This window comes from Macrobrachium rosenbergii, chromosome 48 (assembly GCF_040412425.1).
Source record: "Macrobrachium rosenbergii isolate ZJJX-2024 chromosome 48, ASM4041242v1, whole genome shotgun sequence".
Lineage (NCBI taxonomy): Eukaryota > Metazoa > Arthropoda > Malacostraca > Decapoda > Palaemonidae > Macrobrachium > Macrobrachium rosenbergii.
Window position 1 is genome coordinate 28,382,983 of NC_089788.1, and position 26,270 is coordinate 28,409,252.

At 36.9% G+C, this 26,270-nt stretch overlaps 2 protein-coding genes across 4 annotated transcripts in view; both read left to right on the plus strand.

Annotated features, from left to right (window-relative positions):
- The window catches only part of LOC136831325 (uncharacterized), a 471,746-nt gene that overhangs the window by 77,625 nt on the left and 367,851 nt on the right, over positions 1-26,270 (plus strand). The window lies entirely within an intron of this gene.
- Positions 1,371-21,847, plus strand: LOC136831328 (uncharacterized). Of its 3 annotated transcripts, XM_067091578.1 has the most exons (6): positions 1,479-1,545; positions 7,480-7,525; positions 10,495-10,635; positions 15,784-15,954; positions 16,164-16,251; positions 17,721-21,847. In XM_067091578.1, exons 4-6 carry the CDS (start codon positions 15,842-15,844, stop codon positions 18,837-18,839), a joined length of 1,320 nt encoding a protein of 439 aa, XP_066947679.1. In that variant the 5' UTR covers positions 1,479-1,545; positions 7,480-7,525; positions 10,495-10,635; positions 15,784-15,841; the 3' UTR covers positions 18,840-21,847. The 3 variants fall into 3 exon arrangements, with proteins under 3 accessions (XP_066947678.1, XP_066947677.1, XP_066947679.1); XM_067091577.1 differs by lacking the exons at positions 1,479-1,545; positions 10,495-10,635 and adding an exon at positions 1,371-1,431; XM_067091576.1 differs by lacking the exon at positions 10,495-10,635 and having other exon boundaries at positions 1,435-1,545.

Consider the following 26,270-nt stretch of genomic DNA (forward strand, 5'->3'; position numbering starts at 1 on the left):
ACGAAAATGGTTTAATATGCCATTTCAGTTTGTGATTATCCTAAATCACCAACCTTTTTCCTGTCATTATCAGATTCCCCTTCATGTGTATGAGGGAAAGCGTAGTTAAAAAATGATCTAATTTATTTTTCCATTATTTACTGATAAACAAATAGTTAGATAGAGATTACCCGCATAGCCATTTGACAAAAGAAAAGGATTTGACTTCAAAATTGAATTAGTGAGAAGGTTGAGGCTGCTTCTTGTGCACCAGTGTATCAATATCAGGGCTAGTTTTTTTGTTTACCTTTTACCATTTCTGTCACAAAATTGTGGAAAACAGCCAATGCATTGGTGCTCAGTTTTGTCCATGTCCTGATTTTTTAGTTAGTAGGTATTGTAATTATTTCCCCCTGGTAGCTTCAGAATAACCACTGTCCTAAATGTAAACCCTTTAACTGTCTGGTAGTTCTTTTTGTTTACCTTTTACCATTTCTGTAAAACGTCCTGAGTATGCGTGAATGGTAAATGTATGGGTCTTCTGACTGCGCCATATGACGCATTTTAGTACTGTCCACTATTAGATTCCGGATAAGTCTCGGTATATTATTAACCCCCACCTCCACACCCTCGTATGTGAATTCCAATGGCGACCACATGACTCCTTGAATAAAACACTGACTGTTATTTGTCTCCTCTCATCTTTTCTCTTCATCAAGTTTGAAAAGATGCACCCAACTGGAGGGGAGCCATGGGTATTAGGACACCAAGGTGCCAACCAGAACTCTCTCAGGAAGAGACTGCAAAATAAGCCTGTGGGAGACCTGACCATATCTTGGAGAATTTTAAACTTGATGCTTTTAATATGAATTGTTTCAACCCACGCCTATAGTATACCTCATGCATTTCCTACAGTTTCACTTTTTTCTGATTTCTGCTAAAGGTCATTTTTCATTTCATTCCATTACCTGTTACCTGTTTATCTAGATATGAAGACTGTCATGGTGATCGGGAGCTAGCTTATAGTCAGGCCATGAGGCCCCACTTACGGGCCGATTTAAAAAAAAAAAGCTGTAGCAGAAATGACATTTTTGTAGTTCCCTTAAACATATTAAGTTAAATTCAAAGATACATTGTAATTGAAGCTTATGTTTACCTCGGGTACATTTCATTTTTTTTCCAGAGTGACAGGTAAAGGTAGATAAGAATTCTGGTAACTTGGGTTGGTTGATAGTCACAGATTAAATTAAGATGTATGCAACCTTTATCGTGACTGATAAGGATGCATGTCTAGTTATTCATAAAAAAAAACTGAACTGAACCGGCACTTTACTAAAAAGTGGATACTTGAAATGGTTCTGAGCAAAAGTTAGAAAATGTTTCCTACAAAATAAAGCGATGAGAAAGATGAGCAGGTTCGAGAAAGGTGCATGAATGATTTTGTAATCGCAGGTAATGTTGCAGACACTTGTCCTTCTACGCTTGATGGTTATCTACTCAGTTGAGTCTGGGTCTTCGATTCGCTTGGAACTTTGAAAGTTCTCGTAGATCTTTGTAAATCTGACGGTAAGTTTTAACGTAAGTTTTGATCAGTGGTGTGCTCAGTTATAAAAAAAGTGTGAAACAGATCATAGTCACAGAAGACGCAACGGTGTGACTGACGTTACTGCCTGTTCTAGCGCGGTTCACTCATTATTACTATTATTATTATATAATAATAATATTATTATATTATTATTATTATTATTAGCATAAAGTCATTATCAGTTAATTTCCATCATTCATGACTAAAGTGTTAGCAAATATCGTAATTATTTGAAAAAAATGTGATTGAAGTAGCATGTCGTGTAAATATCGGTCTGGAGTTGAAATACAAGGTTGAAATAGAACGTATAGCAAAGAGAAATTTCCTGCGTATGTTCGATTCCCATCAGAAAAAATTGTGTAAGGGGCAGCTTTATCACCATATTCATGAAATTTCACTTAGGAGGGAGAGAGTAGCACATTTTTCACATTAAGTGCAAGAGTTCATATGTATTACACACACACACACACACATATATATATATATATATATATATATATATATCAGTGTATGTTGTGAGAGAGATAGGCTATATGCTGTATTAGCATGATTTAACACAAATGAAGGTCACTTGAGATTGCTGTGGACAAGGCCCGTGACTGGGAATGTTGCGTTCTGTTACCAGATGGGAAATATCTACCCGTTTTTAAGCATTATTATTATTATTATTATTATTATTATTATTATTATTATTATTATTATTATTATTATTATTATTATTATTATTATTATATTAATGTGTTCCAAATTTTAGAACCATTACTTTGCTGGGTGATCTTCCACAGAGTAAAGAGATTAAAAAGGAATCCGAAACGTATTAACATATATAGGCTACAGGCAATTATATATATAAAAGTAATCCTTTAAATATCGGCATCGCCATTATCTGACATACCCGGACCAACAACCAAGGCCCCAGAGATATACTGTACATATATACAAATTCCAGAAAATGTGAAAAAACTGCCCCCTGATGGTTGGCAATGCTGTGCTGCCTCACGAAATTGTTGGTAACACTTGCTTACACAAAAACCGATGGAGAAAGGGATTTTGGGGTGTGGGGGAGGCCTCGAGAAGTTTCCAGGGTGGGAGGTTGGGTCGGATGGCTGGGTGCCTGTGTGGGGGGAGGGGGTGAGAGAACAATAACTGAAGTATGTTTATATCAAGCCTAAGTGCAGGAACACACACACACACACCTTTACTTTTTTATTTATATTTTATGCTATAGTATTCTCGTTTATATTTTTACTGTATTTTCTCATTTTTTATTCTAATTGTTTATTTTTTCAGACCAAAAGATAAATGCAATCGTGTGCGTAGGGTACTTACATATGCACACGCCCAATTCGATGGCGTCTGTGAACTTGCTACAGCCTGTATGGTTTTGTCTTGCCTACAGATCAAATTATATTTTAAATATTCATACGGGAATTAGAGATGAAATATCAACAATGATAAAATATCCTCTTGTGTACTGTAATTTCCTCATTGGACGGATCGGTAGCGTTCTCGGGTAGCGCTCTGCTGAGCCCGCGTTCGATTTTCCGGCCGGCCAATGACGAATTAGAGGAATTTATTTCTGGTGATAGAAATTCATTTCTCGGTATAAGGTGGTTCGGATTCCACAATAAGCTGTAGGTCCCTTTGCTAGGTAACCAATAGGTTCTTAGCCACGTAAAATAAGTCTGATCCTTCGGGCCAGACCTAGGAGAGCTGTTAATCAGCTCAGTGGTCTGGTTAAACTAAGGTATACTTTTTTCTTGTGTACTGTTATATGTGTGTGATAAGCGTACTTAGAGTCATCCAAACTCGCAATGGAATTCAGTACAGTAAATGAGTCGGCAAAAGAAATGGCAACACGTATTTACATAAGCACGCAGTCATTTGATGGCCTTGTGAACTTCCTGGAGTTTTAGTGATGTGTTTTTATGGTTATGGTAAAGTAATTCATAATTCATTAAAGGATATGTTACAGTACTTGGATACAGGAGAGAGAGAGAGAGAGAGAGAGAGAGAGAGAAAGAAAGAGAGAGAGAGAGAGAGAGAGAGAGAGAGAGAGAGAGAGAGAGAGAGAGAAAAGTTAAGTACATGTTAGTTTACCAGACCACTGAGCTGATTAACAGCTCTCCTAGAGCTGGCCCGAAGGATTAGATTTATTTTTACGTGGCTAAGGGTTACCTAGCAACGGGACCTACAACTTATTGTGGAATCCGAACCACATTATAGCGAGAAATGAATTTCTATCACCAGAAACAAATTCCTCTTGAGAGAGAGTGAGAGAGAGCACCAACTGAGGGATGTTTACATCGAAGTCTAACACAAACCACACTCCTTTACTATTTAATTTATATTTTATGCTACAGTATTGCCATTTAGGTTTTTACTGTATTTTCTATTTTTGTTTAATTTTCACAAACCAAAAGATGAACAGAATCGTGTGCATAGGGTACATATATGTATGTATGCACAAACTCATTCCATGGCGTCAGTGAACTTGCTACTGCCCGTTTGGTTTTTCTTTCCCGCATGTGAAACTCGCATTTTGAATATTTTTACGGTGATTAGAGTTGAAATATCAACAGTGATAAAATATTGTCTTGTGTATTGTCATGATATGTTTGATGGTCATATTTAGAGTCAACTAAACTTGTAATTAAGCATGGTACAATAAATCAAGGAAAGGAAAAAAATTGTAACACGTACGTGTATGTGCACACTCGATTGTGTTGTGGGCTCCCTGGAGTTTGTTTAGTTTCGTGTTTTTATGTTATGATACAGTGATATTTTACTAAGGGACATGTACAGTACTGATATACACTTTGGAGAGAGAGAGAGAGAGAGAGAGAGAGAACAACAACTGAGGTATGTTTACATTGAAGCCTAATACAGTAACAGAATGCACACACAAACCTTCACTGTTTTCCTTCACTATTTTTTTTTGTAATTTATGCGTAGGGTATGTTTGTTTTTGTACGCATTAATTCCAATAACTTTTTAGTAGTGTTCTGAAATTGAATTTGCTTTGAACAAACATCATCGAGAAATGCCATATGTACTAAAGATGTAAATACAGTTCGTTGTAATGTATTGCACAAACAGTATATTTGAAACAGAACAAATTTAATTTTCAGTAGATTTAATAGGCTAGGCTTTCAGACAAGATGACCAAACTTGTGGCGTATGTAACAGTTGACAACCATCTCTTATAACTAACAACCACTTACCAGAGAACTGACATAGACAACATCGAGTATGATGTAAACAAACGAATTGGGAAACCGTTGTTTTGCAGTTTTGAGGGATTTTACTTTAACATAAAGTATGTTAATTTACCATTGTATACCCGTTTTACATTTATGTACAAAAATTAAAGTATTAACTCCATTAACACATGTTTCTTTTAGCAACTAAAAAATTATTATCCTAATTCTTTTGCTAGTAGGCTCAATCAGCTGATTCTGAGAACATAAACATTACAAATGGTGGGACGATTTTTTTTTTACATATTACGATGATGATCAAGAAAGCAATATAGTATAAATGGATTCTGTAAGTAAAATAACAGTTTCATTACTGTTACCTTTATCATAAATATAGCTGTAATAGCCTATTGGACTTTTGTGAATGGATATTGTGAGTGTAACACCTAAGCTAGCCTGGGTCAATGGTTCACACACATTTTGTATCTCATGTATAGTAATACAATATTGTAATAGCTGATAAGAAAGCTGCTGTATAAAAATATGTTAATAGTCATAAAACCATGGTAGGCTGTGGACAAACACAGATAGGCTACCTGCCTACTGAACTTTGTTGATTACAAGAGAGAAAAAGAAGGGGTTACATTTTTTCTTCAAAGTTTATGTATGTAGTGTATTTTGTTACAGATATTGGGGAAAAGGTGTGCATTTTGTTACAGATATTGGGGAAAAGGTGTGCATTTTGTTACAGATATTGGTGAAAGGTAGATAATTGCCTTTTGCTTAAAGTTTTCAGTTTAAAGTGTGATGGTTGTTGTGTGGTATTGACAGGGTTAGGTGAGGAAGTGCACGGAGTTGCCCTGGAACACCCCAAGATTTTTTTACTCGCCATTATCCAGATTTCGCCATAATCCGCTGGGCCCTTGGCTCTATTAATCCGGGTAATTGAAGGATTACTTATATGTACAAAGTATGTGTGTGCATGTTTGACAGCATTCAGTGCAAGATGATACCTCAGTGAAAAATTCTTATGGAATTTTATGATTCGCTTTTGATTCCTGACCCAGTCTGCAACTGGTTACTACCAACACCCTAGATGTGAACATTTCTGCAGTGCTTCTTTCAACACTCCCAGAACACCGAACCAGTCTTTATTCCTAATACATCTCTCGGCAGTTTCCAACCTGTTGCTTGGGAGCACCACTGTGCTTTCCCTATAGTCTGGAAGTGTTTTTTTTTCACGGAGACTAAAACCGAGCTTGCGAGCATCAGTTCATTGCAGGCCTAATGAAGAAATGATGCTTTCTATGTAAGACTTCTCATTCGCTGTCGACCAGATCTACTTATGATAACATAATCAGGCACTGTTGCCAGTGTTCCACTGCTATCAGCTGTAATTATTATACGAGTATATATAAAAAATGCGTTTTTACAACTGAGTAACGTGTGCAGACCGCAAACAAGTCGAAGGTACAGTAAATATAACATTGATAAATTTCCGAAGGCAATCCTCACTTATACTGCATCATCCTGATTCTTGATATTTAACCCCTCAGAGAATATTTAAAACTACAAAGCAGTGCTTTCTAAAATTATAATTTGAAATGTGTATCTCGACAATTCAGAATGGGCTTCCGTATTTTTAAAAGTTTGTGAAACATTGTGCACAACGAAAAAACTATTGCAACCAACTAATAGCATTCTCGTCCACATTAAGAATGTTTGGGCCAGAGAGAGAGAGAGAGAAAAGCCACAAGATTCGGCTGTTTGCTGTTCGGTTTGGTTTCCTATTCAATTTTATTATGAACTGTTGGGGCCACTGGTTTTTTTACTGCTTTGCCATTGGTATCAAAGCATGCCTAATGTAATGGTTAGCATACTTTAGTATTTAACAGACGTCCATCTGTACTGTACTCTACAAGACGTTTAATGTAAATGTTAGAAAGAATCGCAACAATTTTTACGCGAAATCTTTGTTAAAATAAATTTTATATGAAAAAACTTCATTATCAAATCTTTTTACGTGTTCCCAGGAGAGTTACTGGTTTTGCTTTGCTGATAAATCGCTTGTATTGACAAACTTTCATTTATGCAAATAAGCAAAGATCAAACATATTCTCTGCCACATGCAGTCATTGCAGTGTGAGAGCAGCATAACATTTATGCATGGTTCTTTTATGCGAGATATTTTCTTTGTGAGTATTTGAGGCATTGTTAGACGCATTTTACGAAATTCTGAAATTTTTAATTTTTTAACACAATAATTAATTTTTGTAGCTTATTATTGAATATAAAAGCATTCAGTGTATTTAGTAAATTGTCTTAATAATGCAAACATATTACCTGTGTTTGCCGTGTATAGTATGTCAGTTTGGTGATTGTTAATAAATTCTCCGGAAATCTTAGTTGTAAAACCTCTGTTTGTTAAAGTTGTACAAGCTCTGTGTGTAAATATTCTGTGCAAGGTAATGTAAAATTCTTGTGGATTAAGAAAAATAGTTACTAACTAGACTGTTTTGCAATTTCCAGTATTGTGGTGGTGCTCTCCAGACTACCCAGAAAACTGCTGAGTTCTCATTTTAAAGAAATGTTGGGAACCCATCAATCTACAAACTAAATATATTCTTGAGTGCTCATTTTTGTATATGTTTTTCAGTCCATTGTGAGCGCTCTTCTGCATACCTTTCATGATCAGTTACTTTTCTCCTTTCACAGGTAGGGCGCCTTAAGTCGCGATGTCTCGGCTAGAATCTAGCAAAGGGTGAGTACAACTGTTGGTTCCAAGTGGTGAATATAGAAGGTTGATTTGACCATATTATGACAAGAGATCAGATTTTTTTTTTTTTTTTTGTAACATTTACGTTCTGGAATCATCTTTTGTTGGAGAGAGTGCTGTTTGTTTTGTGTGTCTGTGGCCTCAAGCTGTCGTAAAAATCATCGATGGGTTTCATTTAATATTTTATGGCGGGGTTAAGGGCCAAGCTAGACTTTTTTCTTATTTTAATTGTTCCAACGGGACAGCAGGTCCAGGTCGTCTTAGTAGTAGGGCGCTGAGCTGGCGTTCGTAAGCGTGAGGTCTGCTCACTCAGTCACTCAGCCCAATTGTAAGTAGGTGATGGCACTTTGATGGTAGTCCAATATGGGGAGAAAGGCACTGACCCCCTTGGTGCACAATCTCTCAAGAATTACCTGTAATGCCAGTTGATGGTATTCGTCTACAACAGTTCGGCAACAACAATTCACCTACACCAATTCGTCTACTACAATTTAAATTAATCTATAACACTTCCTCAGCAAATACAATTCAACTAACACAGTTGATCTACAGATGTAATTCATTTATAAGTAAAATAATTTTCATTTGGGTTATATTTCTTATTACCTTTTGGGTTTTGGTACGTTTCCTCATGATCTGCTAAGTTCTGGTTCAATTCTGCTCAGTTTTTGTTTATTCCTTTTAAATATCTTCATTTCCATTAAGTTTAGTGATCAAGTTTAAAAAACTTTATTCACACATTAAAGTTTTGTTAAGTTTTTGCTTAGTTGCTAACTGGTTCTCATTTTCTGTATTAAATATTTGGTTCAGAGATTCCCAAGGATAATAAGATTTTTCGAAGGAGTAATTAATATTTTTTATTCCATAAAGAATACATTCATGTAATGCAATGGATCAAATTCATTAAAGGAAAATTTATTCAATAAAATTAAATTTTAATTTCACACAAATTCCATAGAAAATCTAAAAAGAAAGGTTCTGAGCGATTCCACGAAATTATCGATACAGTACTAACATTTTCCACGAGTCTTTTGATGGATTGCGAGGTATCACGGTAGCGCTTTCTTGGAGCCTGGGGTTCTCTCCCGGAAAGATACCGTTCAGTCTGAGCTTCACTGAAATTTTGTTCGTTCTTCAAACATTTAATGAACTTTCAAATATTTGGATGGTAAGCTGTGACTTGTCTGTGGAAAGCTCTGTGTCACCCCACAGTGTTTGTTCTTGGCAAACCGTGTAGAACCACATCATATAGATTCCATAACTCATGAGAAAGGAGAGGTGGCCGTCGCATATACTTTCTGCTAAGGCGCCCGATCCAAGTATCTTCGAAGCAGTTTAAGATCTCTTGAGCTTCAGGAGGGAAAGTATTGTTCTCGCACAACAATTCGAAGGTCTCTGTTACGTTTCCAATAGGCACAACCACTATTGCCGGCAGCATTCGAAGGCGCACAGAGAAATCAGCATTTGTTTCCTATAAATTTTGCAATCCGTTCCTTTGAATTGAGAGAAAGACAGCTTAGGAAAATTGAAAGAAACAACGCTTCAATTCCACGCTGGGGAATTCTTTAAGCATTGCATCCTGCATGGCTCTTTCAAAATCTGTCATTATAGAGATGGTGCACATGAAGGTTCAATATTCTTTATTTGTTGCAAAAGTTGTCTATACGTTTCCTCAGATTTGTGTGGCAATGAGGATTTTTCTTTTAAGTCATGCAATGAATATAACTGATGGAACAACAAAGGTACGGTCTTAAGAGCACCATCAGCAAGCCAAAAGTTGCTTCGGGATAATAATTGAAGGTTGTGCCGTGATGTCTAGTAGCAAAAATCTCCATACGCTTATCAAACTGACCAGAATCCTAAAGCAAAAATTGATCTTTTAAGAGATTTTGTAAATTCATCAGGAAAAAACAATTGGTACAATTTCTTGGTAAAGCAGGAACCATTTTACTTCTTTGCCTTACAGAACGTATTGTCCTTTTCAAACTGCGTCTTTAGGAGTTTAGATACAGCAGCAACACTGCAGTCTTCAAGAACATTAGATATTATTAAGTGTGGAGAGTCGTGTGTAGATTTAGCCATTTGACGATTTCTAGTAACGGTTTTCATTGCTTCAATCTCCGCGGCATCTATTGTGTGATTATGTTCATGCACAGCATTAACAACTTCATCGTCCACTGTTGTCAGACGAGCACGGCGCTTGATTTGGTGATACTGTTCACACTTCCAATATATTGTGGCTCCATTTTCTGTTTTTATAGAATATGTTTGCACAATTAACTAACTCTCTCTTTCCTTTTTCCGTGTCTGTATACTGAGGAGAGGCCATTGTATAGGGTTAGAGTTTTCAAAAACAATAAAAGGAAAGACAGTCTAGATGCAGTAAAGATAAACTTTGAAGTAACAAAGATACTGAACTTCCATACTGGTAATTTACACAGTATGGAAGTTCCGTTTCAATGGGTTGTTTAGTTAATGCTAATAGTCTCCCTCTCTAGTTAAGATTTTTTTGTCATGTAGGTTTTAGGAACACTGGTTTGTAGATGATTTGTATCAGTAGATGAATAGGAATAATAGAAATGTAAATGTAAGTAAACTGTTGTAGATGATTTGTAGTTGTAGACAAACTGGTGTAGACGAATTGTTGTAGACGAATTGTTATAGACGAATTCGCCTAGAATCGATGGTATGGGACTGCTTTAGGCTTAATAGTTCTAACAATGTGAAATTTAAGCTCTACAGTAGTCCTGCCCTCACCTCAGATTTCTTAACCAAGATTTTCCCCCTTCAACAAAGTTTTCTCCAACCAGTATGATTCCATGCCTGGCGTTCTGGACATCTTGCTGGATGTGATGGATAGAAAAGTTTACTCATAGGAGTTGACATTGTCCGAAGCATGCTCCTCTTTTTCCTTTAAGCTCTTCATACGTCATTTATTTGTTAATTATTTACAGCTTTCGTTGTTTCTTGATGCAACAGTGAACTGTATTGGTTTCTCGGTTTGAACATATACTCACTCCTAGCTGGAGGACTGCAGGCATCAGGAAAATTCAAAGTAATCTGTTTGGAAGGAAGGATGTCGCTTTGAATTCTTGGTAGGTTAACCAGTGGGTCCATTGTCTGTGCATTGAACATAAAGTGGTACTGTGTGTATTATGGGGAAAGTCTGTTCCCTGTTTGATGTGAGTGTGCTCTGTATAGTTGTAGTGTATAAAGGAGCAGTTGTGGCCATTTTGAATTATCTGGACCTTTTTTGTAACATTAGAAAGTAGAATAACACGAATGAGAATGATGCAAGGAACTTAAAACTTGACCTAACCATATCATAATTTTTTTTTTGTTTTTAAGCTGCATGTGGGCATTATATTCTGCAAATGCTTGGCTTTGAAACCTAATCATCTTTAGGCTTTATTCATGTGGGTGTTTTCACCTGGTAAATAATCATATTTTGTAAGTGCTCCCAATTATATTTTGCTCTTGTATATACCATTCTTTAAGTTTTTTTTTCAAATGCTTCCTCTGATTTGGATTCAGCAACATAATCTGGGAATTTATCCCAATTATCCACTATCCTGTTGCGGAAAGAGTAATCCATAATGTTCAGCTTAGTTCTTTTCTTATATATTTTCATACTGTCCTCGTTTATTGTTGAAAAGCCTCACATCCAACCTCATTGTATTTCCCACAAAATATATATATGTTTTTATGGTTTAGTCTCTAGACCCTCTAAGTTCCTCGTTGGCCGGGTCGATATCGTACTCGGCTAGCACTCAGCAGGGCCCGCGTTCGACTCTCCGGCCGGCCAATGAAGAATTAGAGGAATTTATGTCTGGCGATAGAAATTCGTTTCTCGGTATAATGTGGTTCGGATTCCACAGTAAGCTGTAGGTCCCGTTGCTAGGTAACCAATTGGTTCTTAGCCACGTAAAATAAGTCTAATCCTTCGGGCCAGCCCTAGGAGAGCTGTTAATCAACTCAGTGGTCTGGTTAAACTAAGGTATACTTAATTTTCTAGACCCTCTATAAGCTAAATTTGGTAATTGTAGTTCTCTTAATCTTTCCTCATACGTTTATCATTTTAGGGATGGGTGGCTCTCCGCTGAAAGATTTCAATAGATTCAATGTCATTTTTAAGTGTGGTTTACGTATTCTTAGTGTAGACGGACTAAGGCAACGTGTAATTTCTTGAACACCTCCCGTTCCAAGTTAACGAACATCCTCCTTATGATTCCCATGATCATATTAACTCTTGATTTTTCTGCTAGGTGGTCTGTAAGTCAGTCTATTGGCCATTATTACACCGATGCCCTTTTGTCTGTCTGTTAGAGTTAAATCCTCACCCATACAGTAACCATATTTTCTACTTACTAAGGGATTCAAAGTCAGTGAAACGCGGTTTTTTCGGCTACAACTTTTTATCAAAGCATCGGAGGAAGGTGAAAGTTGGCAAGTGAATATTTTATAACCTACCTAATTTTTGCAAGTATTATTTAGCACCTAAGTTCAATAGTTCTGGTACTTATCAAAGTAAAAGTGGGTTTTCCAATGCCAGAGCCATAAAAATCGCAGGTGAGGCTTTTGAACACAGTAGTGACGTTAACCTATGAAGTCATTAGGCTCCACCTACAGTGAAGAGAAGTTTACATATGCGGAAAACGTCTCTTCACTGTGGCTCTGCCCACTTGCGGATGACATATTCACTAATTGATATTAGTACCCATCCTAGGCTTCGGCAATATCAATGATAGCGAGCAGGATTTGTCATCGTCCCCTTGATTGCATTACCATTCTCAATAATTTTATTATTATTATTATTATTATTATTATTATTATGATTATGATTATTATTATTATTATTTTGTGGAGGCTTCATCGCAACTTCCGCAGCAGTTATTGGGACTAAATTGTTAGTTTGGAATTCTTCCATTTTCTTGATATTTATATTGTTTCTACTTTACAAATAATTCAGTGTATGTAATTCATCCACATAATGAACCAGTCAATAGCTCATTTGTTAGATCTGCGTCTATTCAGGGCGGGAATACAAAAAGACAATCCGTTTTGTTTTACCTCAGGTTTCGACGCTATAGTAAATCTTGCCACAGGTATTCTCGCTTCTATACAAAATGGCAAGCCGCAGCACAAGTGCAGTCTTGCAACCACGGGGACAATTCCATATCCTGCTGGCCATTATCGAATTCACCTGTTGGTGAAATACTGCCTACCTGGTGGATGGACGGAGCCTCATGACGTCATATTTTGTTTACGTCACGAATGGTTTTAGGATCCTTGTCTGTGATTTTCTCGGTTCCGGCATCGGCGCCTTCATTTTACTCTATAAATATCAAAACTATCGAACTTCGGTACTAAATATTACTTGCAAAAACTAGGTAGGGTTACAAAATATACACTTCCCAACTTTTACCTTTATCCGATCCTTTGATAAAAAGGTGTTGCCGAAAAACCGTGTTTCATTGGCTCTGAATCCCTTAGTAGTTTATTCGTATTCTCTTGTATTTGCATTTGGGTGATGGACGTTCAGCTTTCATTTTTCAGTCTATATCATCATTGTCTCCAGGTCTTCTTGTAACTTCATACAGTCAGATGTGATATGGATTATACGGAAAACCTTGGTGTCGTCAGCATATAAATATATTGCACTGTTATTTTCAATTACTTCTGGGACATCGTCAATATAATTAATGAACAGTAGGACTCCGTAGGACTCAGATTATTACTGGTTCCCATCCTAATATGCCTCCAGATTCACTGTTGACTCGCTGTTGTCTGATTGTTAGAAGTGATGTTATCTACGCAGTAAATTTTACTCCAGTACCATAACTTAGTATCTTTTTCGGCAATCACTGGTGTGGTACATTTCACGGAGAGGTAAGGATAAGGAGACAACTGGCAGCTCCACGAAGTAGCGGCTAATGCCCCAGTGTAGAGCCAACACTAAGCTGTTGACAACGCTGCCTGTGAAACAAAGTCGCTAAACACTCAAAGCATGTTTACCAAATGACAGTAATATTTATTAAATAAATTTTTCTGTTTAACGCATACTACACTAACGTTTGAAACACTATATTCTTATAGTTAAAGTAATTAATAACCTTTCTATCGTGACGTGGCTATATTTTTTGTCTCTCTCTCTCTCTCTCTCTCTCTCTCTCTCTCTCTCTCCATTACTTTTTGGAATAAATGTCTCTCTCATTCTCTCTCTCTCTCTCTCTCTCTCTCTCTCTCTCTCTCTCTCTCTCTATATATATATATATATATATATATATATATATATATATACATATATACATATATATATATATATATATATATATATATATATATATATATATATATATATATATATATATATATATATATATATATATATATATATATATATATATATATATATATATATATATATATATATTACTTAACTCGGTTGACCCTTCCATTATCCCTTTGACAGGTAGTTGCTGTTACTATCGAATTATTTTCTTTGAGTATTCCATTGCCATGAGTATGTGGTGTCTTCGAGAACAATATCGAATTGAGGGAAGTAATCCATGCGATGAGAAGATAACAGATTGTTGATGAAATACCGTTTCTGATGCTAATTAATCCAGCAGTCTGTCAAGTTGCTGCTTTTATTTACGACAGGAATACACCACTGGTGTCATGTGTGTGTAGTTGTGGTTGGTGGAGGCTTCGGAGGGTGAATTTAAAATCTCCTTTTGCACCTTTTCGTATTTGTGACTTCACATCACTTAGCGTTACTGGCATTACATATTACTGTCAGGAGGACAGTTCCCCATCCGTAATTCTTCACATTTTCTTCACTTTAATTAATCCTTCCATTAAAAATTTTTATATAGGACTCTAATCCTTCCATTAAAAATTTTTCTATAGGACTCACGTAGTAAATTAATAAGTTGTATATACTCGGTTTTGACTCAGAGTCAGAAAAATAGAAGTATCAAAATAGGTTAAAAGTCAGTGTAATGGAGAAAAGTAATAAATTGGATTTTTTCGTTCTTTGACATGTCAAATAATTAATATATATATATATATATATATATATATATATATATATATATATATATATATGTGTGTGTGTGTGTGTGTGTGTGTGTGTGTGTGTGTGTGTGTGTGTGCGTAACAGGGATCCTGGGTATCAAGAGAGTGCATGTTTTTCGACGACCCTTGGCAGTGATATGTAGACAAAAGCCTTTCCTTCCACCCTGAGTCAATTTGTTGATTTTATCATCAGTATATTCATCAACATTAGTAATGCTCTATTAAACTTATTTACAATACATATGGAATATGAAGTAGGTCTTACTCCATCCCTTCGGATACCTTTGGCCCTTCTCTCTTGTGTAGTTTCAGGCTGTCTCTCTCCTGTTGATATCTTTTCACCACGAAAAAACTCCCTGAATTTGCTTCGAAAAAACCTCCTGAATTAGCTTCTTTTCCATTCCTTTCTCTTGCTTCCTTTCGTAGCTCCCAGTTCTTTTGGCTTTCTTGTCTCGTCATGTCATGGTCTAATTCACTTTCTTGAAGACTTCACTGTCTACGTCCCTCAGTTTATATGCATTCCTAAGGATTCGCTCCTTCAATCTCGGCCTCAGCGTTATAGAAATTGGTCTGGGCTTAACCCCTCCTGTTTGCTGTTGTGTATATTGACCAATTCGTTTAAGATGGCCACTATCTGTATCATAGCAAATTAATCCAATCTCATTGTACATTTGATTAATCATCGGTGCATCATGCCTAGTTCTCTCTTCCCGAATTGCCACGTTCGTTTCACTCTTCACGTTCTCAGGTATTCCAAATATTACTAGATTGTTTTTGTCATTTCTGTTTAATAGGAAGTTCAAATTTAGATTTTTGGTGTTTCTCATCATGAAGTTAAGGGTTGTGTTTTTGTCATTCTTTATTTTATTCCGGTTAGGATAGGGTTTTGTTTCTTGTTTATCATTTTATGTGAGTAGATGATTCCGTGTTTTGTCGCGGGTATAATTTTATGGGAGTTCAGTGTCACATTTGTGTCATGTTTTGTTTGAGTTCAAGGTTGTCTTTTCATCTTAAATATCGACTGCTAAGTTCAGTGTCTAATTTTTCCTCATTGTTGTGAAGCACAAGATCACGTTTTTCCCCTTAAAAATTTGATGGTTTCAGCTAATAGTGTTAATAATAGTGTGCGTGCAGTTGTATATATCATTGCCTTATGTCCAAAGGGATGAACGTATCTTCACGGGCGAATGGCTCCGGAAGGCTTCCGATTCTGAGAAGGAAATGGAGTTATACCATCAAGATGACTGTGTCTTGATCTGGTACCAGCTGGATCTGAGCAGCGCAGAGCCATTGCAAGAAGAGCATGTCAGGAGGGCTGTTGCTCACCTGTACAGGTAAGACCTGTTCTTGAGTCCCTTCATAATACTTCCTTGGTTTTTGCTGGTGCAAGTAGTTTTTCTTTGTTTTGTTTTTATACTGAGGAATTGTGGAAATTGCAAAATGGCTTCCAATAACGAAGATAAATTGTAAAATTTCGTAAAAGGAGACTAATTCTAATTACTTCCGGGGCTTAGAAACGTTTTATTGACCTTTTTTCTCATAGAAAGGTTCCAAGTCTGAACGTATGTTATGGTACCTATGAGGACGATGTGTGGTTCAGAAGGGCTACAAACCCAGAGATTGATTTTAAAGTAAGTAACATGTTATTCTTGCATAAGTTAAGCTTGACCCCAGGACTTTTATATAACATGAATGAATTACTTACTGTTAGTACGTTGAGTTGGGTGGTCAGCAGCAGCAGCAAGGAACCGAAATGCAGCTTTAAAACTCTAGTGGAACTTTTCCAAAGCAATAAGGAAATACGAGGCGTGATCATAAAGTATCGGGACTGTTGTTATAGTAAAGTAGCTAAAATATGCAGAATGAGGCCACTTGGCACACATTGACCTTGACCTCTGCTGTGCATGCACACTAAGTTTTTAGCGTCCTTGCTCACTTCCGCTCTTTACAGCAATCCTTGGAATGAATGTGTGTAGTGTGTGGCCGTAGCATTGACTATGATGGAGAAAGTTGAGCAGAGAATCTGCATCAAATTTTGCTAAAAGCTTGGCGATACCTGCGAACAGGCCTACGCAAAGTTGCAAAAAGTGTATGGAGTGTATGAGCCGCACACGAGTGTACGAGTGGTTCAGACATTTTCAAGATGGCTGACAAAATGTCGATAGTGGCGAGCGTTCTGGGAAACCCTCAGCCAGCAGAACTGAGCAAAATATAATTTTTTTCGACTACAAGGTAATTGTTCATCATGAGTATGCTACATCAGGTCAGACAGTAACCAGGGAATACTGCTGTGACGTGTTGCGGCATTTGCTGGGTGCTATTCGTCCGTCGGAAAAGGCCAGAACTGCACGAGTCTGGTGAGTGGCAGTTGCACCATGATAACGCACTTGCCCATTCAGCGCAGCTTGTGCAGCAGTTTTTGGCCAAGCGCAACAGCCACCGTATTCCCCAGATCTTGCCCCTTGCGACTTTTTCCTCTTTCCAAAAATCAAATCCCACTGAGAGGAAGAAGATTTCAAAACACCGAGGAGACCCAAGTGAATGCGACGAGGCAGCTGCTGATTATCCCAGAAAACGAGTTCCAGGAATGTTTCCATTAATGGAAACAAAGCTCGATAAAGTGTGTGGCTTCCGAAAGGGACTACTTCGAAGGAAAATAAATGCTAAAACGGTACGTGTTGTAGTTTTCTTTTTATAGCACCAGTCCTGATACTTTATGATCACACCTCGTACGGTGTAAAGCTAATCATCTGTTCCTCTTCATTACCAGATGTTATGCAAATTAATGTATTTTTCTTTTCCCCATGGATAGCCAGACTTTCTAGTTAATGACCATATAATGCAAATGTAAAGTGAATTTGTATACTTATAGGAAAACTCTTCTAAGAGGTGCAAAGCAAGATTGATTTCTTTCCAACACAGCAGGAAAATTGCTTTCAAATTATTTGTTTGTATTCACGTCAACACAGTATGTCCTATTAGAGAAAAGAATTCACTTGATTGAGAAGAAATATGCCACATCTAATTACGTAATTATAAAAGTCAGTAATAGTGCTAAGCAGCTAATGCTGCAGTACATCAATCATTTTACCCTTTTCAGGTTCATCGGGGTTTGCAGCTAGAGGAAGTGAGAGAGTCACTGCGCAATCATTCTTACAAGAGTGAAACTGGGCCGCTTTTCTGTGCTCGTTTAGTTTATGATTCCCCAGACATTGCCAATGACACTAATGACCTAGAGCCATCATTTTCCTTCAAGAGCCACATACTCTTTGGCCTGCATCACGGAATGACGGACGGGACGAGTAACATGAATATTATGGGATTCTTCATTTCCTTGCTGAATGATGTCATTTCTGAGAAACCCATCAATGACCAAGAATCGTTGGGACATTTTGCATCGGACGAAGAAACTATGAGACTGATCATGGAGCAAAAAACTGTACTAGAAGAAAACCCCAAATTAAAAAGAGAGATAGAAGATGGCCTCCTCCAGTATGAACACACGCCATTTATCATCAAAGGTTTCTCTCCCTCTGTCAAAGAGAAGCGCACCTCCAGCATTGTGAGAGTCCTTGATCAAGATGTCACCTCGAAATTTATCCAGAGGTGTAAGCAGGAAAAAGTAACAGTTGGATCGGTGTTCACGGCAGTTGTAAACATGGCGCTTGTTGATATCTTGGTTGAATATGGTGTCGTTCAGGATTCATACCTAATCAAAAACTTCCATACTGTAAATTTCCGTCGGTTTTGGAAACCAAAGCCTTCGGTACCCCTGGGGTTACATATGGGCTACCCTCTCATGCTATTTTCGGACACGCCTAGGAATGTTCGTCACAAATTTTGGGACTATGCTAAAGCCCTTGGAGAAGGCATGAAAGATTATGTGTTTTCAGGTAGAATGTTTGCAGAGAAAGCTTATTCCGCGTTCTTTTGCAAAGACTTGTCTCATTCCAAGGACCACACATGCTGTGATTACATCACCTCCAACATGGGTGATGTATCTCGCCTAGTTACTGAGGGAGGAGATCACGTTAGGATCACCAATGTGGTTCGCGGTTCCACGTTCCACGAGGTTCCCTATCCTGTTCTTGTTAACAGCCACACTTTCAGAAGCATATTCACCGTCATCTTTGAGTATAACGAAGCTAAGCTTCAGCCAGAAGTGGCAGAGAATCTGTGCTCCAAGATAGAGAAGTGTTTTCGAGAGGTGGCACTTTGAACATGTGCTCATTAATAGATTTTTCCCTGGAACATTAGAGGCCAAAAAGTTCTAGTGCTGGAAAACCCGTACTCCTTATTTTACTGAGTGTTAATATGGGATTCTGTTTAGTTACCAGTAGCGCTTTTCTGTATATGGGTATTAGTGTTTGGAGTAAAATTACTGAACATTTGCTGCAACGCATACAAAGATAATAACATTTTCTTTTTCATAGCCTATATAAGCAACAAAGTCATATATTGAATTTATCATCTGATAGTTATTCTTCTGTTAAAATGTCATATATTGATTTCATCATCCGATAGTTATTCTCATTTTGAAAAATAGAAGATAAAAGTTTGACTTGCAAGCTTATTTTTAATAGTGAGAGAAGAATGTAATGTCTACTTCATAAAGAGATGGTGCCATATGTCTAGGTAGTCTTTTATCTTAACTATTTTTCACATTGAACTCTTCTGTAGGAAAGTCTTTGATGAGATTCTCATAGTGAAGGCCAACACGGAGCAAAGAATACTGTAACTGATACACAGTATAGATGTTTCCGTACCCTTTTATTCTCCTTATATTACTGATAGTCTACGGTTAGTGAACTCCAGTGCAACAATTTCTTGGTGGCAGTGTTATGCAATTTTGTTTTATTCAAGTGATTTTTGTATGAAAAAAATCGGTAATTTTAGTAATCTCTACGACGTTAGTGGACTGGAATGCTACTATGAGATTCAGGCCCTCTGTAACACGGTTTTTTGGACTTTGCTCCTTATCAAAACATCGGGTGTGGCTGAAAGTTGACATATGTATATTTTACAACCACACACGAATTTTGTCAGCATTATCAATAACCTAAACCCGATAGTTTTAATTTTTATAGAGTAAAAATTATCTATCTGACGCCACGGCCAGTGATTACGAGCCAAGAGTCGAAAAACATTTATTACGTAAGCAAGGTAAACACCGTTTGACGAAATGTTGCCCCGCCCATCCACCAGACAAACTCATTCACCTTGTTCCATCGGCTCTGAAACCCATAGCAGTCAAGAATGGCTAACAGGATTTGGAATTGTCCCCGTGGTTGCAAAACTGCATTTTTCTTACGACTTGCAATTTCATACAGTCAAGAGAAAGCCCGTGGCCATACTTACTATAGCCTGAATAGGTAATTATTCAGTTTCTAGTTTAAATCCAATGTTTATGGTTTGATTTGTATTTAGCGTAACGTGATTATAATATTTGTAATGTCATTCAGGATTTTGAGCATTTCCATTAACTATTCACTATGCCAACAAGAGAGAGAGAAAGAGAGAGATTGTATGTAAACAGTCTTTATATAACTATTTTTGTTAAAATAAGATTTTTATCCAAAGTAAATACAAGCTTGTATGTGCTAAAATCTCCAGCAGACCAACGGACCATCCGATATAATTGTTTTTCTTTATCTTTAGCTTCAACATCGGCAATAACATACCCAGTTGCCATAATTTGTTAGCTTAATGAAATAACCTATCATCTAATGTTAAACTTAATTTCTGAGGAGGCCATGGCTTATTGCACAGTGAAAAAACATGACAAAGACTTTATGAATGGCGGAACGATACATAGATGTGGGTGGGGTATCTGTGCTAGCGTAGTAATACTACTGTAGCAGTAGTGCCGCAACAGTAGTAATAGCAGTAATATACATGAATTAAACGTTTAGGCCAACTGCTGGGATCCTTGAGGATCATTTAGCACTTCTTACAACTACTGAGAAATGAGTTTTATAGCCAGAAGTTAAATTTTTAATCCAACAATGCCCAAGATAGCCTTCAGTGTTATCCTGAATTATAACGAGGCCAAAGTGGGTGGAGCCTCATGAAGTCATCATTCTGACGGTAATTATTGGTGAAGGTTTAAAGCTAAAATACGGTAACGGCTATTTTTTTTCAGTAAATAGGTAGATGGCCAATAAATAAAAATTGCTTGACATTGGATATAGCAGTTACCAAATCAAGCTTGTCTACTATGGTTTTGAAAATTACCAACTATTCCCTACATCTTGTCAATCTGATTGTGACCTATAGAGTAGACTGTAATTTCTTAGGAAACTTATTTTGGGAGTTAGACTAATAATCGAAGTGTTTTTGTATTTATTAACATATTTTGTTGGTTTGTTCATTATGACAATTATCAGTGGAGAGGTTTCAGAGTTCATAAAGGTGTACTGCTTTGCTTGTATTTAAATTTTTGTCATTGTTGCCAGAGGTCTAGCCTTCGTTACGTATAGCCAATCATCCACCGAGAAAGAGGGAAGAAATGCTGTCATAAGTTACGTAACGAGTGCGTTCGAAACCTTTTCTCTGAGTAAGTTGGCCCGTCTTCAAAAAAAGTCACTTTTACATTATAAGTACCAAATTTATTCAACCTACGTAATGCAGAATATAGTCAAAATTTGTGTAGATATAATGTGTATTCTGAATAAGCGTTATATTTATGAAATGCATAGATAAAAAGCTATTTCGAAAAAACAGTGTTACAGAGGCCCTGAATCTCATAGTAGTTGTTTGTGTGTGAAGTGTTCATCAGGGTACGTGAAGTCTGTCGAGTCCTTGTGTACCTGTAATTCATTGTAGGTGCTGATAAGTGCAGTAGGGTCTTCAGCAGTCTCAAGTACTTTGATAAGGTCATGAGTACTCTGTTGATTGTGTTTTTTTCTTTTGCTATAATTGTTTATATCTAATTGTTAGGCATCGTTTATGATAAATGCATAGGCTCAGTTTAACGAACATTATCAGTTTTTTAACTTGAAAACATGTTTTGTTGTCTTCAAATGAGAGGATTTGATGGAAATCCTCGCATTTCAGAAAGGAAAACAAATATACGAAAATAGCGTAAGGTTGGATACTTCATGGAAAGGCTTGTTTAAGAGTATGTAAAGTGAAAAAATGGATAACAATAATTTTTCGGTAATCACTATCTTGGGTAACCAGTGTAATTGCAGCATTATATTGGAAATATAATATTGATTCATTGTGGTCAGGTTGTAATTTAATCCTTTATGTTGGTGAGTATTATAAATATTTACCTCCCAATTAGAATTTTAAGGAAAAAGAAAATATATATATATATATATATATATATATATATATATATATATATATATATATATATATATATATTTGTCATAAACTGGACGTCTTGGTTGGGGAGAAATTGAAACAAGGTTTATATTGATGCTGCCACTAAACCAAGAAAGCCCAGCTTATGAGCAAAAGGAAAAGTTATTTGAAAACTTACCTCAGATTTTCCCTGGATTACAAGTGAATGAGAAGGTCGCCATTTGGGAATTAGAATTCTTTTACAATTTACAGGATTTTATTTACATAGATTTAGCAAGGAAACCAGGAGACAACAAAACACCATGATAACTGATGGGCAGACTCATTAATTGGATACATGGAACAATAATGTAACGATTGGCAACACACAAGCTGAGTAATAAGGGGGTCCAATTTCGATACAATCAGTCCAATGATAATAATAATAGTTAGTCATGCCACGATTACACGAAATAGTCTCAGATGATGCAAACGATGGAACTCCAGGATGGGAAAATAATTCATATAAACAATTTCGGGCCACAACGGACTTGATATCGACTGTGACCAGGAATATTCAGGATTGTGGGGTGGCAGGCTGAATAATGGGGTCCCAGATTAACAATGGAGGCTCACAGAAGGAAATGGAATCCCCCTTATAAATGGGGATACTTTACACAATTAAATATTAACCACTACGTAGCCCAGCAGATAATTATGATGAAATCACGTAGCACAATATGGGAATCGTAGCTGCGTGAGCTTAACACTGAACACGTGATCGCACTCACACAAAGAGTAAATTTAACACTGGTATTGCTTAACCTAAATTTGCCCTTAAGTTGCACTGGGAGAGTAAAGTAAGTATACCTTAGTTTTACCAGACCACTGAGCTGATTAACAGCTCTCCTAGGGCTGGCCCGAAGGATTAGACTTATTTTACGTGGCTAAGAACCATTTGGTTACATAGCAACGGGACCTACAGCTTATTGTGGAATCCGAACCACATCATAGCGAGAAATGAATTTCTAGGGATAACTGGATGATTATCACGGGATCTCTATTGACATTCAAGGCACATTAATGGCGAGATATATGGGAGGCCGGGCAGGACTCTTACAAGGGAAGATTGCTTTGTGGAGGAAGGAATTAAAGTTAAAGAAATGGAATTTACGGAGTTTAAGTAAAAGGGGGAAGGGCTGGTTTACTGACTATTTACGATGGACGAACCTTGTCTGATAATTGCGGCGCCAACAGTCGTCTCGGCTGTCCGTCGACGGTAGTTTCGACCAGCGTAAACGGAGAAGAGGGGCGATAGATCCGCCTGGTACTGAGATGAGAAAGCTTCTGCTTTCCAAAGTCAGCTGCGTCTTGTAGGGGCCTCAGCGTTAGTCCGATATCCCTGCAAATATATCAAGAGAACCAGCAAAGAGGGCAGAGGAAAAGCATACTTAGAGTTAGGTGCTTTAAGATTAAAATCCTACCAGGCCCCTAGCTTTAATAGGCCTATTTGACCTTCCCCATACCTAAATGCTTCCCCATCGCGTGATGGGGGTGAAAAAGGGAGTGCCTATTGTTTCGCAGGATCAGGCAATGGTGGGGGTGTTCCCCACACAGCTTCACACTGGTACTAACAGCCCTGATCTAGTTCAAACTATGCTTGTTTCTGTCCGTCGCCCGCCAATTTTCCCGGAACGACAGTCAAATGAATAGCAGATTATTTCAAAATTAAATGATGCACGGAAATCTACAGAGGGAGGGATGTATATCCTTGATAATATATATATATATATATATATATATATATATATATATATATATATATATATATATATATTATATATTATTTGTGTATATATATATAACTATATATATACTGTACCTACATACATACATACATATAATACATACACATACATACATACATACATACATACATACACACTCTGGGTCTTTATTTTTGGGGAATACCAGTTCGATGTTATGCTTGCAATTTTTGTATGGTCACAGATAGAGGATTCAGGACTTGAATTTCACTCCAGTGTGATAACTAACCTACTATTACAATCAGTTCAGACCCTCAACAACTTTAATGTTGATCCCATGTAAGTTCTCAGATTATACCTAGGGCAGCCAGAGGTAAAAACATCGAACTGTAAAAGGATTAGTAGGTATGACGTTCGGTTTAATGTGCACATCTGTGACTTTTCTATTTTTTTTATATATATATATATATATATATATATATATATATATATATATATATATATATATATATATATATATATAGAGCTTCAATAATACTCAGATGTTAATATCTGTGACTTTCCTCCCCTCTCTGTTGAAGCTACAGGAAAAGCTTAAAAGGAAAATGACAAGAGTGTCAAGTACTTACGTGTAATTAACACGTCTTCGGGGCACATGTTTGTGCCCTGAAGATGTGTTGATTACATGAAAATACTTGACACTCTTTTACTTAACTTTTCCTATGGCATCATATATATATATATATATATATATATATATATATATATATATATATATATATGTGTGTGTATGTTTTTTCTTTATTTGCAATTAAATGCAGAATATGGGCTGTTGCCCCCATGCCTCCAGTATGGAATGTAAGAGTATTGGGAAGAAGGGGCCTCAACATTCAAGAAGCAAGAGTGCTTGCAACCTAAGGGTGAATGATGCAGTATGTGACGGAAAGTGTCCCATTGCTTGGCTTTACAGCCTAATTTCATAAATGAAATATATGCAGGGGAGTCTGACGAGATGTTGAGAGTAATGTTTGAATTTCACAGTGATCATTGTCTTATTTAAGACCTACCTGTGTTAGAGGAAACAATTAGACTTCCAGCTTTCTTTCAAAATGTATCAACAGTGCTACTTTAAGCATAATTAAATGGCAAAAGAAGCTTTATTACTTAAAGCCACATTTGTTTTTGTCGTAAAAGTAAATCTACATTTGTTATCTAATTCATGTGCTGAACTGAGTTCCTTATTAGCCAAGCGTTCATTCATTCTCTTTCAGAATTTAAAAAGACCACTGACGAAGGACTTTAATTTTCTCTTTGTGACAAAAAAAGCGACCGTAAAATTATATAACGATGATTTAAGATATCGTTTCCGTTAAAGAGGTTGGAACAGAAATAGCTCACCATACTGAGCTATCCCATTGCAGAATAAGGACTATTAACGGACATTTTGAAACCAAAGTGAACCACCTCCTTAAAACGAGGAGGGTTAAGGAACCAAGGAATCACCCACGAGGGCATAAAATTTTCCCATCTCGAAGCGAAAGGCATAATGAGCCGATCAAACCAGCAGACTATCGAGGTTGCAATTTCCATGAATGGTCTGTGGAAAGCGAAATATGAGGTGTACACCTTGGCAAAATGGGTGATTTCGATTTATACCGAAAAATCTCTCTAGGAAACATGCAAGCGTATGACTAGTTTAATACCTACTATTCGCCCTTGCTAACAATAGTAGTAACCTGACCATAAGGGCTAACAATAGTAGTAACCTGACCATTCTGAAAAGGGCTAACAATAGTAGTAACCTGACCATTCTGAAAAATGCAATGTCTGTAACTGTTTGATCTTAATATTAATTACTTTTATTACAGAAGAATATTATTTTGCTCTTTCATTATCATATGAAAGCTGAGCCACAAGTCTGCAGTGTGGGACTTCATATATTTGCATCAATTCATGAACAGATGTTTCACGTGACATTGCAGTACAGATTTTCTCTTCATTATCACCCCCAACCTTCTCTCTCTCTCTCTCTCTCTCTCTCTCTCTCTCTGCATATAATTCATGTTTTATATTGTCATCATATTTATATTTCCTGATGCTCTTGAAAACCGAAGCTTCTACCTCACCGGCTGATTTGATTTAATGAAATTCAGGCAGTTAAACCAAGCATCAGGGCTCTGTCGGCCATTAGCACTTGAGACGGGGAAAAGGAGTAGATATTGAAATCTTGATAATAAAGTACGAGGATCTGAAGGTAGAACTAATAGAAAACCCAACATTTGCACAAAGTAGTAGTTACAGAGAGGCTGGACAGCTATACTGAAGAGAGGGAAGTGGGAATGGAGTAGCTCACCACTACTGACTTGTTTCGAGCCCGGATGGCATTGCCCTTTTAGCGCACCAGCTTGGAAAAGGCAAAACGGGATCTCCTTTACGTCTGCCACAAAACCAGGTTAGAAGGACATATAATAATAATAATAATAATAATAATAATAATAATAATAATAATAATAATAACGATTCAAACGAGAACAAAAGTCCTTAACGCCTAATAACCATCCTTAAAAACCCCATCATTTGAGAGACATTCCAAA

Excerpts from the sequence above, each read along its gene's own strand:
- LOC136831328 (XM_067091577.1), top strand. The coding sequence starts at position 7,500 with ATGTCTCGGCTAGAATCTAGCAAAGG. Across the intron at positions 15,955-16,163 it reads GCTGTTGCTCACCTGTACAG|AAAGGTTCCAAGTCTGAACG; the intron begins GTAAGACCTGTT and ends TTTTTCTCATAG. Across the intron at positions 16,252-17,720 it reads ACCCAGAGATTGATTTTAAA|GTTCATCGGGGTTTGCAGCT; the intron begins GTAAGTAACATG and ends TACCCTTTTCAG.